Genomic DNA, 12,448 nt, shown 5'->3' with positions numbered 1-12,448 from the left:
ATTTAGCGGCGGTGGGCCGTAGTTTGCCGACCCCTGCTTTAAAGCATGATAAACATCATAGTGCTTTTGCAGTGTCATTTGTCCCATTCTATGCTGTAAAAAAGCTGGTTGATCCTGCCTGTTCCTGTGTCCCCTTAGGTGTGCTGACCACGGTAATTATGGCTTGCTGATCCATTACAACTGTGGTCAGTTTATGTGCCTCCATCATCTCGCTGTTTTCAGAGTCTCTCCCCCCCTCACTCCCTGCCTGTCGGTTCAATCTCCTCCCCTTCCCTCCTGCCGCTATTCCGTGTGGCTAACGTTTGTGGGGAATCTCAGCTCCTCCCGCTGTAGTCCTCAGATCAGGGAAGAAGATCAGTGGGAGGTCAGGTGACCACACAGTGGTGCTGTGAAATAGGGTATTCAGCTTAATATTTAAAAAAAAAAAAGCACACGCTGTACTGTATAGCTTGTTATAACATAGGGTATTCCAGTAATTGTCCTCAGTGACTTTACAGCCACTTTAAGGGAGAAGCATAGCCAAAGCCTTTTTACCTAGACTTCTCCTATAGGGAAGTATTTTATTTATTTTTTTTTTTTACCAAAGAAATGTTGCGTTAAACATTTTGGCCAAAATCTATGAAGTTATTTGATTTTATTGGATATGTTTTATAACAAAGCATATATAATAAAAAATAAAATGGCACCAAAAGAAAGAACTATTTGTGTGAAAAAAAATTATATAATCATAATTTGTGTACAATATTGCATGACCGTGCAATTGCCAGTTAAAGTAAAGCAGTTCCCAATAGCAAAAAATGTCCCGTCATGAACGAGGTAAAACTTTTCGATGTTAAAGTGTAACTATAACCAAAAGAGGTGGGGACACGTTTGACAGTTGTACAACACGGAAATTCCCCTTGCTTTCTAAGATTTTCTTCCTCCCTTCAAGTTGCATTGTTGGGACCAGAAGTGAAGGGAAATTTTGCCAATGTGACATACCATAAATATACAGGGGTTTTATTCCCTCAACACACCAAAAAAATAATATAAATTGTTTAATATATACATACATGTTGTATGTTCTTGAGTACAAGGGGGGTTGATTGAAGCTAAAGTAGCTTAAAATTTGAGGTTGACTTTATGTTCTGACCATATATCTATTTACCTGATATTGTAAGCACTGCTTACATTGACAGTGCGTTATACGTACCTCTAATACATAAATCTTTCTACCTTTCCCATGGTACCTTGCTGCCTGTAACCAGTGATTCCTATACTGACTCCTCCTCTCAGCACCTCTGTAGTATAGGAGACAGGCTCTGTGAATGTGTGTCACAGCAGTACCTACTCTCAGGACATAGTGAATACGAGTCAGAGTTATAGACAGTTAATGTGTAGGGATCTTCATAAAGTATGTTTACAAACCGTATCATTCTGAATAATTGGAGTAGGCTAGAACAGTTTTTTAATTACAATGTGGATATACTTTGTTCTACATTTTGGCCATAGATACGCTTAAATCTATATTACACACATCTGTACTAGGATTCCAGTCCTAAAAATGTTTTATCTAATTTCACTGTACAAATCTGAATTATTATTCTTTTTTTTACTTTTTTTTTTTTACTTTTTTAAGTAGGTGCTGTCATACAAGTGTTTTTTTTGTTTGTTTTGTTTTTACTCAAAACAAGTGAAGTATGTTTGTTTTTTTACCAGCTCTCAAGAGCGACTAGGAGTCTGAGCTTAAAATGGATGTAAACCCAATGTCATCCTTTCTAAACTACTGCCATAGGGGTTATCTATAAGGATATACATGCCTCCTGCATGTATCTTTACCTGTCAAATGTCTCCCCTCTGTCTGTTATGAGAGCTGAAAAACTGCAGATTCTGTGGGTGGGTCTGTTGTCTGGAGCTCGGTGGGTGGAGTTGTGATGTCAGTAGACTCCCCGCCCACCTCTACACTCCCCTTGTCAATATGCATTTTCTCCTGTGTATTTCTTACACTGAACTTCTGCTATGATCTCTAACATCCAGTAAAAAGACAGGAAAGTAACCACATGACTTTAGCATGCCAAATCATGATGAGGTGTGGAACAGCCAATCCTTGCAGAGCTGCTGAAGAAAGGAGTGGGGGAGGGAATTAAAAAATCATGCCTGTGTCTTAGGCTGTCACTCACAGCAAGGGGGAGTATCTGACAACGTTTTTTTCAGTTTGTCAAGATTTCTCTCACTGAACAATAAAAGGGGATTGCTCAGAGATGGATTAACTCTGTGTGGCAAGACTGGGCTCAAATGATAGGAAATCTTATACTCTACAGTATGATATAAAAAAAAAAAAATTTCGGGTTTACATCCACTTTAAGGTATAGAAATGCATACATGGGAATTTTTGAATGGATGGTGTTTGTTGCAACTGAGCTGAGCAGACTTAGTTCTTTGAATTATACTGATTACAGAAGACATAGTTCCATAGTAACTATGTCTTCTGCAATCCGTATAATTCAAAGAACTAAGTCTGCTCAGTTGCAACAAACACCATCCATTCAAAAATTCCCATGTATGCATTTCTATACCTTAAGCTCAGACTCCTACATAATCTGCAAGCCAATAGCAATTAAAGAGATGATCTGATTGGCCGGTATGTATGTTGTCCTATTTGCACTGCCCAGAGCCCCTTTAAAGTGCATCTATTATCAAAAGTTTAAAGTGGTTGTAAAGGCTGAATGTTTACCTTCAGGCAATCTAATGTACTGCTCCCCCCTAATACTCATTGAGCTTTAAAAAAAAAAATGTAAAGCGCCCCATCCCACCATTCTTACATAGCTGGAGGGCTGGGGGCTGTTTAATGTAAAGGGGTCCAGAGGCTTTGTAATGTTACCTTAATTTATTAGCAGGTGAATGCAGCCCTCCATGCATTCACATACATTGAATCCGGCCCTTAAGTGGAAAACGGTTGCTGACCCCTGCTCTAAAGGCTGGTTGTGCTGGTCTCTGTGCTAGCTTTTGGAGGCTGCGCCTGAACTCCGCTGGACTGGATAATTGCAAGGCTAGCCTGAAATGTGAGCTTCAGGCACTGGGCTCTCCATTGTGGTTCTTTTCACGCCTGAGTGCACTGTATCTCCGGAGTGTTTTCTGGGTCCAGAGCTGTGGTACAGTTCCAGATGTAACCCTGTTTCTCAAGACTGTCACAGTGGGACCATGAGGAATGAACATAGCTACTCTCCAACGGGAAGGCTGACCATAGCGGCTAAACAAAGTAATGTGGATGAGGCTGGGAGCAATAGAAAGTTGTTTTTTGAGTCAAGATTACATACCTGTATAGAATGATCATTATTATTTTAACCAGGGCTTATTTTTATTTTAAAAGAGAAGTAGTAATTCTGTTCTGTTCTCCTGTGATCCCTATTCGGCTAACAACAGGCTAAAGTCTGCATTTGGCTGATTTCACAGAGCCGGTCCAGACTCTAGAGAGATCCCAACTTTAATGTTGGGATCCACCTAGATTCCTGGCCAGAAGCTGGCACAACCTCTCCGTGAGCCGCTCCAGTTCCCTGTACAGCCCATCGCTCCAGTGAGCATTGAAGGGGCAGAGCAGAGAGCCCATGACTAACAGCCACCAACTGATGCTCCATCCACCTAGGTGAGTATGTATGTTTATTTTTTTAATTCCCAAACGTCTCTTATGTATGAAGACCAGGGGTTCTTCATTGTCTATATAACTTTTCCAAGCAACTTACACACCAGAGGATGAAAGGTGGGTCATTATGATGAAATAAGTCAGTCATTATAGGCCAGTGGTAATTCTGTTCTGTGATGGGAGCCCTTCAGATATCTGTCTCTAGCTTAGAGCGGTAGTAAAGCGACAGCTGTTGTGTGTGTTTTTTAAATTTTTTTTTTGTCTTTTTTTAAACCTGCAAGGCAATCGCATAAAGTGCTAAGATTATGTAAAACTCGCCTTTAAACCAAGCATGTTTAGGAGATTTTCTATACCTATAGGTAAAAATCATTCGTGGGCGTTTACTCCCACTTTAAGTGGTAAACGGATGTATTTGTAGAAGTGGATCCTCACAGTGTTTTATTTACATTGTAACACTGCAAAAATTAGTGCAGTTTACAGTCTACCCCTCACTGTAAACAAATTGAATAGTTCAGATGGATGCTCTCCTTTTTAGTTTTAGTGTGGCAGTCAGGCATACAAGGTGCTGACATGGTCTTAGATATTCTCAGAATAAACCCTGCATGTATGATGGCAAGTTATAATTTCATACCAATAACATAGAATTAAACTGCTTGACTTATTCCTTGTTTTATTGTATCTTTCCTTGTGATAGATTTTCAAAACGTTTTACCATTGTCTGTCTGTTTTATTGCAGGATGGACTGGATGCTATGGTATATGATTTGGACTTCCCAGCTATGCGGAAAAACAAGAACATTGACAACTTCCTAAATAGATGTGAGTGTTTATACTTTGTTCTGTTCTAAGACAATGGATGTGAACTAAAGAGCATCCTTTGTTCTATAATAAAATTTACAGTGATTTTAGTATGGTAAATTATTGCCCTCGGGCACATTTTATTATATATTGCTAACCCTGAATGGAAATAATTTTTAACTTACATTCTCCAATGATTTTAGTATTTTGCATAATTTTATGTTTTTAGCAAGATTTTCTCTTGAAACGTATACATCCTTAAAGTGGGTTGGAAACCTAGTTACACCACTTTTACCTACAGGTAAGCCCTATAATATGGCTTACCTGTAGGCACGGGAAATATCTCCTAAACCCGCAAGGAGATATTTACCATATAAACTTGCCTGGATGTCATCGGCGCATGCGCACTGAAGAAAGGGCCTGATCGTGCCGTTTCTCAAGGGCCCGTGCCGTGACCGCTGGCTCCCACGACTTTGTCCAATCACAGAGCTAGAGTCCACGGCCCTGGGAGGAAGAGTGGTGAAGATGGATGCGGGCTTAGTTTGCAGGTAAGTGCAACATAATGGGCTAATATGCGATGCATACTAGCCCATCATGCTTTTACTGTTCAGGGGAAGAACGAGAGAGCCCATCGGGTTTTACTTCCTCTTTAACACTTTCCTAGAACATGTTTAGCGCCGCTAGGGATGTTTCCTGTTCCCTTGCTGTCTTGAATAGTGTAGATTTTCAGCTTTATGATTTGGCTTTTTGTTTTTATTTGGTTGTCAAATCAGATGCATTAACCACTTAAAGACCAGGCCTTTTTTCTGTTACTTATTTGTTTACATGTAAAAATTAGTTTTTGTTTTTTTTTTTTTTTTTTGCTAGAAAATTTCTTAGAACCCCCAAACATGATTTGTTTTTAAAGCAGAGGCCCTAGAGAATAAAATGGTGGGTTTTGCCATTTTTATTCGCATTTATTCGTATTTGCAACATAAAAAAAAATACACTTTTTTTTTTTTAATGCAAAAAAAACGATCATGCATAACCCAATTTTTTGGTGAAATATACAACCGGGTTTGATAAACCCCAAACACGAGGTCGCAATGGTGACTGGAAATTGCGTGCTGGCGCCTGGGTTACACCGCAGCAGTGGTCAGGATCCTTCCATGTGGCCCACCCGTGGGTGCGTGGACTAGCCTGATAATTGAGGCTGTGGCCTGCTGGAGGGGGATACATGCTCCTATCTGTGAACCAGCGCTCTCTATTGTACGGTGCTGTGATGAGTGCGGCTTGGTCTCACTGCCCGCCCACCTCCAACATAATCTTCCCAGGTTGACAGCTGGGCTTGATCAGTTGCTCTTTTCTTACCGCCGCTGAGTGGATGGGGAGTGCTGTCTATCAATGCCGCCTATCCGTGCTATCCCATCAGTGCAGCCTCATGAGCCTTGCCTATGAGTACCCATCAGTGAGCGCCACCAAATCAGTGCCTCTCAGTGCCACCTCCTTTTTACATAAAAACTTTAGATTTATAGAGGAGGTCTGGTGCATCACTGCGAATGTCAGATCATGGGCAGAATTACTGGGCTCTGGGCTCGTTATATTCTCCTACCTAAGCTGTGGATCTCTGCAGCTCCTCCAGAGTTACCATGGGCCTCTTGGCTGCTTCTCTGATTAGTGCTCCCCATGCCCAGCCTGTCACTTTAGGTGGACGGCCATGTCTTGGTAGGTTTGCAGTTGGGCCATACTCTTTCTATTTTCGGATGATGGATAGTGCTCCGTGAGATGTTCAAAGCTTGGGATATTTTTTTTTATAACCTTACCCTGCGTTAAACTCCTCCAACTTCATCCCTGAAGTGTCTGATGTGTTCCTTGGCCTTCATGATTCTGTTTGTTCACTAAGGTTCTCTAACAAACCTCTGAGGGCTTCACATAACCGCTGTATTTATGCTGAGATTAAATTACACACAGGTGGACTCTATTTACTAATTAGGTGACTTCTGAAGGCAATTGGTTCCACTAGACTTTAGTTAGGGGTATCAGAGTAAAGGGGGCTTAATTACAAATGCACGCCACACTTTATTATAATTTATTTGTAAAAAAAAAAATTGAAAACCATTATTCATTTTCTATCACTTTCCAAAATGTGGACAGTTTTAAGGTGTATGAATACTTATTCAAGGCACTGTAATTGCTTTTTTTTTTTTTTTTTTTTGGATCAATTGCTTTTTGAATCACTGAGTTCAGATATGCAGATTTGAAGTTCTGACTTCAGTGGATGCATACTTGTTTGAGATAGCGAGTTAAATGACCAGCTTGAAAGCAAGGCATCTAACCTTTACAGATGAAAATTGGATATGATGACTGCTTTATTTATCTTTTAACGGGATACCTTTAATTGACTTTAAAGTAACATTTATGCTTATCCAGTGGCTTCTGTACTTTCTGAATCCCTGTCCTGGAAAAAGCCTAAGTAGTCCCAAGTTCACTTTGAATTTCACTGGCTGCTTAGTTGTCCCAAGTTAGTGACTTAGAAGGTGGTGATAATCGAGCAGTTCGCACATCAGGAAAGAGATTAACAATGGCGGTTTACATATTTCTCTCAGTACGGAAACTGTAAAGGGAAAAAGGGTGCATTATACACAATTTTAAATGCCATTTGTTATTGCAACTTTCCCTATCCATATGCATAAACCTTTATAAAATAATGTCATACCAAAGCAGCCTGATTGACTTAGTGCTTTTGAGACTGCGTTTAAATCTTAAATTGACCCTGTCAGCTAACAGAAATCGAGGTTTAGAGGTCTTTGTAAAGAAGACACTGTATACTCCTCTCTTGAGGGCAGCGTTTGACATTCAACACTTCTGGGTGTACTGTGATTCCATCAACCCCATACCACACTCCAGGACTCAGCAGTGATGTAGGGATCAGAGGATGTGACTACAGCCCACAGCAGGGGACCCAATCTGAAGTAAAACGAGTTGGCCTAGATGCTTCCCAGCTATTCAGCAGAAGCCTTTTTTATTTTGATCAATTAATGGAAGGCTTCCTCTGATTGGCTAGAGCTGGAGATCGTGAAGCAATCTGCCAGCCTATCCACCTCAATCAGATTAAAGTGGTTCTTAATAAAATGATCGCAATTTTTTTGCTTAGAATAAAGATTGTGGTTCTCTAACGATTCTCGCGGCGATAATTGCGTTTTGAAAGACCACTGAGCAAATACAGTGTGACCTAAAATATTGCAACGGCCGCCATTTCATTTTCTAGGACAGGCTAGAAACTGCAAACAGACCATTGCCGGGCCGTGGCCTGTTTGCAGCCGGGCCGCGAAGGCTGCACTGTCTGACGAGCGGCGGCGGAGTGAGCAGAGAAATGACATCTCTCACCGCTTACCCGCATCACCGCTGTTCTGTGCTCACAGTGGGGCTGCTATACTGAGGCGAGTGAGCAGAGAAATGAGATCATCTCTCGCCGCCCGCCTGCATCGCCGCTCTTACACGCTTACAGCGGGGCTGCTATAATGTTGGAGGTGAGGTGGGGAAGCAGAGAGCTGAGATCACCTCTCACTGCCTGCCCGCATCACTGCTCCTCCGCTGACACAGCGCGGCAGAACACCGATACACTGCTGAAGGTGAGGCAGGGAGATGAGATCATCTCTCACTACCCGCGCCCCCCCCCCCCCCCCCCACTCCCCCAATTACCCAATCCACACCTGGTGGCAGGTGACATGGCAAGGGACAAAAAAGCATCTGGTGGCAGGCAACGTGGCAAGCTGCATCTGAAGGCAGGCGACGTGGAAAGTGACACTCTGGCACATTCTGCATTATGGTGAGTTGAACTATTTCATTATATATTACAATGTAATAATAGAAATAATGTGCTTCAATCATCCTGACATCATATCAATGATGGTGCTGGGATGATTGAAGCGCCAACACCAGCCATTGCCCGCGAAAAGCCGCATACACCCACCCACCCCCCCCACTGCTCTAGGGTATCTGCTAATAAAAATATATATATATATATATATATATCTGTATTAGTTTGGGGGTTCTAACTAATTTTCTACCAAAGAAAGCAGATTTTAACTTGTAAGCAACAAGTGTCAGAAAAGGAATGCATTAAGGTGAAAAGCCTGTGCTGTGCTTGCCCCCCAGACCTTCCCTTTTCCTTACCTGAGCTGATCCATCGATGTACACGAGTGCAACGGCTCCCACCATTGTTTCTCCCTTCATTGGAAAGATTGATAGCAGCGGGAACGATTGTCTCCCACTGCTGTCAATCGAATACAGTGACACAGGGGCAGTGCCAAGTCCTGCTGTCTGTGCCAATGGATGTAGCAGTGGGAGCGAGCATGCATGGGTGCCCCCAGGAAAATAGTTTTTCCCAGGGGGCACCCGATGAAGAGAAGGGGCCTGGAGCGCCTGCAGGGGACCCCAGAAAAGGATCAGAGCTGCTCTGCAACACAATTGCATGGAGGAGGTAAGCATACCATGTTTGTTATTTTTATACAAAAATAAGCTTTCTAACCTCTTTAAAGTGGATGTAAACCCTCACATACAGTATCTCACAAAAGTGAGTATACCCTTCAGATTTTTGTAAATATTTTTTCTTTATCATACATCACGGGACACAGAACAACCATAATAACTAACTGGATTATACACCACCTATAGGTGAATGGACACTGGCAAACCAAAAAGACAGGAAGTCCTCCCCTATATAACCCCTCCTACACAGGAAGTACCTCCAATTTTTTTCATCTTTTTGTCTTCTAAGGTGATGATGGTCATGGTTGGAGGAGCTCTGCATGATCTAACTAAGAGAATGGTCCTGGAACAGATTGTAAGACTGGCGGTGGGAAACCTATGTGTTCTTCCACTCTGTCCAGATCTACTCTTGCAGGGTCCAATATTCCACCCTGCTTTACCATCTCTAAATTTAACGGTTTGGCTTTTGAAACCAGGATCTTAAATGGCTGGGTCAGAATTGTTTACCATGTTGAATGCTAGGAAGCCAGTCTCTAGGAGTATCTACTATAGAGTCTGGAAATCCTATATTTCCCGGTGTGAGGTCAGAAGGTGGCACCCCCGTAGATATGTCATTGGGAGAGTTCTGGCTTTTCTGCAAAAAGGAGTGGATATGAATTTGGCCTTAAGTACAGTTAAGGGTCAGATCTCGGCCTTGGCAATATTTTTTTCCGAGGCCTATTGCTTCTCACTCCTTAGTTCGGACATTTGTACAGGGGATGATTCGTGTGCTTCCACCAGTCAGGCTGCCTCTGTGCCCTTGGAATTTAAATTTAGTCCTGGGAGTTTTACAGAAGCAGCCTTTTGAGCCTATCTGGCAGATTACTCTGGTCCTCTTGACAAGAAAATTAGGTTTCTTGGTGTCAGTGACGTTGGCCAGGAGGGTATCAGAGTTGGCGGCTCAGTCCTGTAAAGAACCTTATTTGATCTTGCACCAGGATAGGGTGGTTTTGCGGCCACAACCAGAATTTCTGCCCATGGTAGTGTCCAGTTTTCATCTAAATCAGAATATCATTCTACCTTCCTTTTTTCCGAATCCACAGTCTGCAGAGGAGAAATCTATTTTATTTATTGATGTAGTATGGGCTATCGGGGTCTATCTGAGAATGTCAGCTCAGATGCGGATGTTCTGTTTGTTTTGCCAGAAGGTCACAAAATAGGACAGTCAGCATCTAAGTCGACTATTTCCCAATGGATCCGCCAAGTGATTTGTTCAGGTGCATGGATTAAGGGGTAAGACCTGTCTTTTCCAGTAGGGCACACTCTACCAAAAGAGTGAGTGCTTCATGGGCAGTTCATCATCAAGCATTGATGGCTCAGATTTGCAAGGCTGCTACTTGGTCTTCGGTGCATACCTTCACAAGGTTTTATCAAGTGAATGTTAGGACTCATGAGGATGTTGCATTTGGACACAGTGTACTGCAGGCAGCAATATAGATCCTGTTGTTTTAATGGTATTTCTTTGGTCATAATGGGTTCCCTCCCCTCAAAAGAATTGCTTGGGGACATCCCAGTTAGTTATTATGGCTACTATGTGTCCCATGATGTACGATAAAGAAATTAGGATTTTTTTCTATAGCTTACCTGTAAAATCCCTTTTCTTTGAGTACATCACGGGACACAGAGATCCCTCCCTTCTTGTCTGGGAAGTGTATTGCTTGCTACAAAACTGAAGTACTTCCCGTGTAGTAGGGGTTATATAGGGGAGGACTTCCTGTCTTTTTGGTTTGCCAGTGTCCATTCCACCTATAGGTGGTGTATAACCCAGTTAGTTATTATGGCTGCTCTGTGTCCCGTGATGTACTCCAAGAAAAGGATTTTACAGGTAAGCTGTAGAAACAAATCCTAACATTGTATCTTTTCGTGTGACAAAACTGAAGAAATTACACTTTGCTTCAATGTAAAGTAGTGAGTGTACAGCTTGTATAACAGTGTAAATTTGCTGTCCCCTCAAAATAACTCAACACACAGCCATTAATGTCTAAACTGCTGGCAACAAGAGGGAGTACACCCCTATTTGAAAATGTCCAAATTGGGCCCAATTAGCCATTTTCCCTCCCCAGTGTCATGCGACTCGTTAGTGTTACAAGGTCTCAGGTGTGAATGGGGAGCAGGTGTGTTAAATTTGGTGTTCTCACTCTCTCATACTGGTCACTGGAAGTTCAACATGGCAGCTCATGGCAAAGAACTCTCTGAAGATCTGAAGAAAATTATTTTTTGCTCTACATAAAGATGGCCTAGGCCATAAGATTGCCAAGACCCTGAAACTGAGCTGCAGCACTGTGGCCAAGACCATACAGCGCTTTAACAGGACAGGTTCCACTCAGAACAGACCTCGCCATTGGTCGACCAAAGAGGTTATGTGTACGCGCTCAGCGTCATATCCAGAGGTTGTCTTTGGGAAATAGACATATGAGTGCTGCCAGCATTGCTGCAGAGTTTGAAGGGGTGGAAGGTCAGCCTGTTGGTGCTCAGACCATATGCCACACACTGCATCAAATTGGTCTGAATGGCTGTCGTCCCAGAAGGAAGCCTCTTCTAAAGATGATGCACAAGAAAGCCCGCAACAATTTGCTGAGGACAAGCAGACTAAGGACATGGATTACTGGAACCATGTCCTGTGGTCTGATGAGACCAAGATAAACTTGATTCAAACGTGTGTGGCGGCAACTAGGTGAGGAGTACAAAAGACAAGTGTGTCTACAGTTAAGCATGGTGGTGTGAGTTTCATGGTCTGCGGCTGCATGAGTGCTTCTGTGGAGCACTGTGGAGCTACTGTTTATTGAGGGAACCATGTATGCCAACATGTACTGTGACAATAATAAGCAGAGCATGATCCCATCCCTTCGGAGACTGGGCCACAGGGCAGTATTCCAACATAACCCCAAACACACCTCCAAGACGACCACTGCCTTGCAAAAGAAGCTGAGGGTAAAGGTGATGGGCTGGCCAAGCATGTCTCCAGACCTAAACCCTATTGAGCATCAGAGGGGCATCAAACGGAAAGTGGAGGATCGCAAGGTCTCTAACATCCACCAGCTCCGTTATGTCGTCATGGAGGAATGGAAAATGACTCCAGTGGCAACCTGTGAAGCTCTGGTGAACTCCATGCCCAAGAGAGTTAAGGCAGTGCTGGAAAATAATTGTGGCCACACAAAATATTGACACTTTGGGCCCAATTTGGACATTTTCACTTAGGGGTGCATTCACTTTTGTTGCCAGTGGTTTAGACATTAATGGCTGTATGAGTTATTTTGAGGGGACGGTAAATTTATACTGTATCTATAAAAGCTGTACACTCACTACTTTACATTGTAGCAAAGTGTCATTTATTCAGTGTTGTCACATGAAAAGGTATAATAAAATATTTACAAAAATGTGAGGGGGGGTTCTCACATTTGTGAGATACTGTATACTAAGTGAAGTGAACAATCTCCCTCTTTCTACGTTTTACTTGCATATCTGCAGTTTTCAGCTTTATATACTGTTTAGAAAGTGGACCTCCTGTTAGGATTTTCTCTTC

At 42.5% G+C, this 12,448-nt stretch overlaps 1 protein-coding gene across 2 annotated transcripts in view; it reads left to right on the top strand.

Annotated features, from left to right (window-relative positions):
• The window catches only part of ROCK1 (Rho associated coiled-coil containing protein kinase 1), a 228,886-nt gene that overhangs the window by 69,723 nt on the left and 146,715 nt on the right, over window positions 1–12,448 (top strand). For both annotated transcript variants that reach the window (XM_073631444.1, XM_073631445.1), the window contains exon 2: window positions 4,356–4,437. In XM_073631444.1, coding sequence (XP_073487545.1) covers window positions 4,356–4,437 — 82 coding nt within the window. The remainder of the gene's footprint in view (window positions 1–4,355; window positions 4,438–12,448) is intronic.

The sequence above is a fragment of the Aquarana catesbeiana genome, linkage group LG05 (assembly GCF_042186555.1).
Source record: "Aquarana catesbeiana isolate 2022-GZ linkage group LG05, ASM4218655v1, whole genome shotgun sequence".
In the NCBI taxonomy this organism is placed as follows: domain Eukaryota; kingdom Metazoa; phylum Chordata; class Amphibia; order Anura; family Ranidae; genus Aquarana; species Aquarana catesbeiana.
The sequence above is the reverse complement of the archived record's forward strand: the minus strand, read 5'-3'. Positions and strand labels throughout refer to the sequence as shown.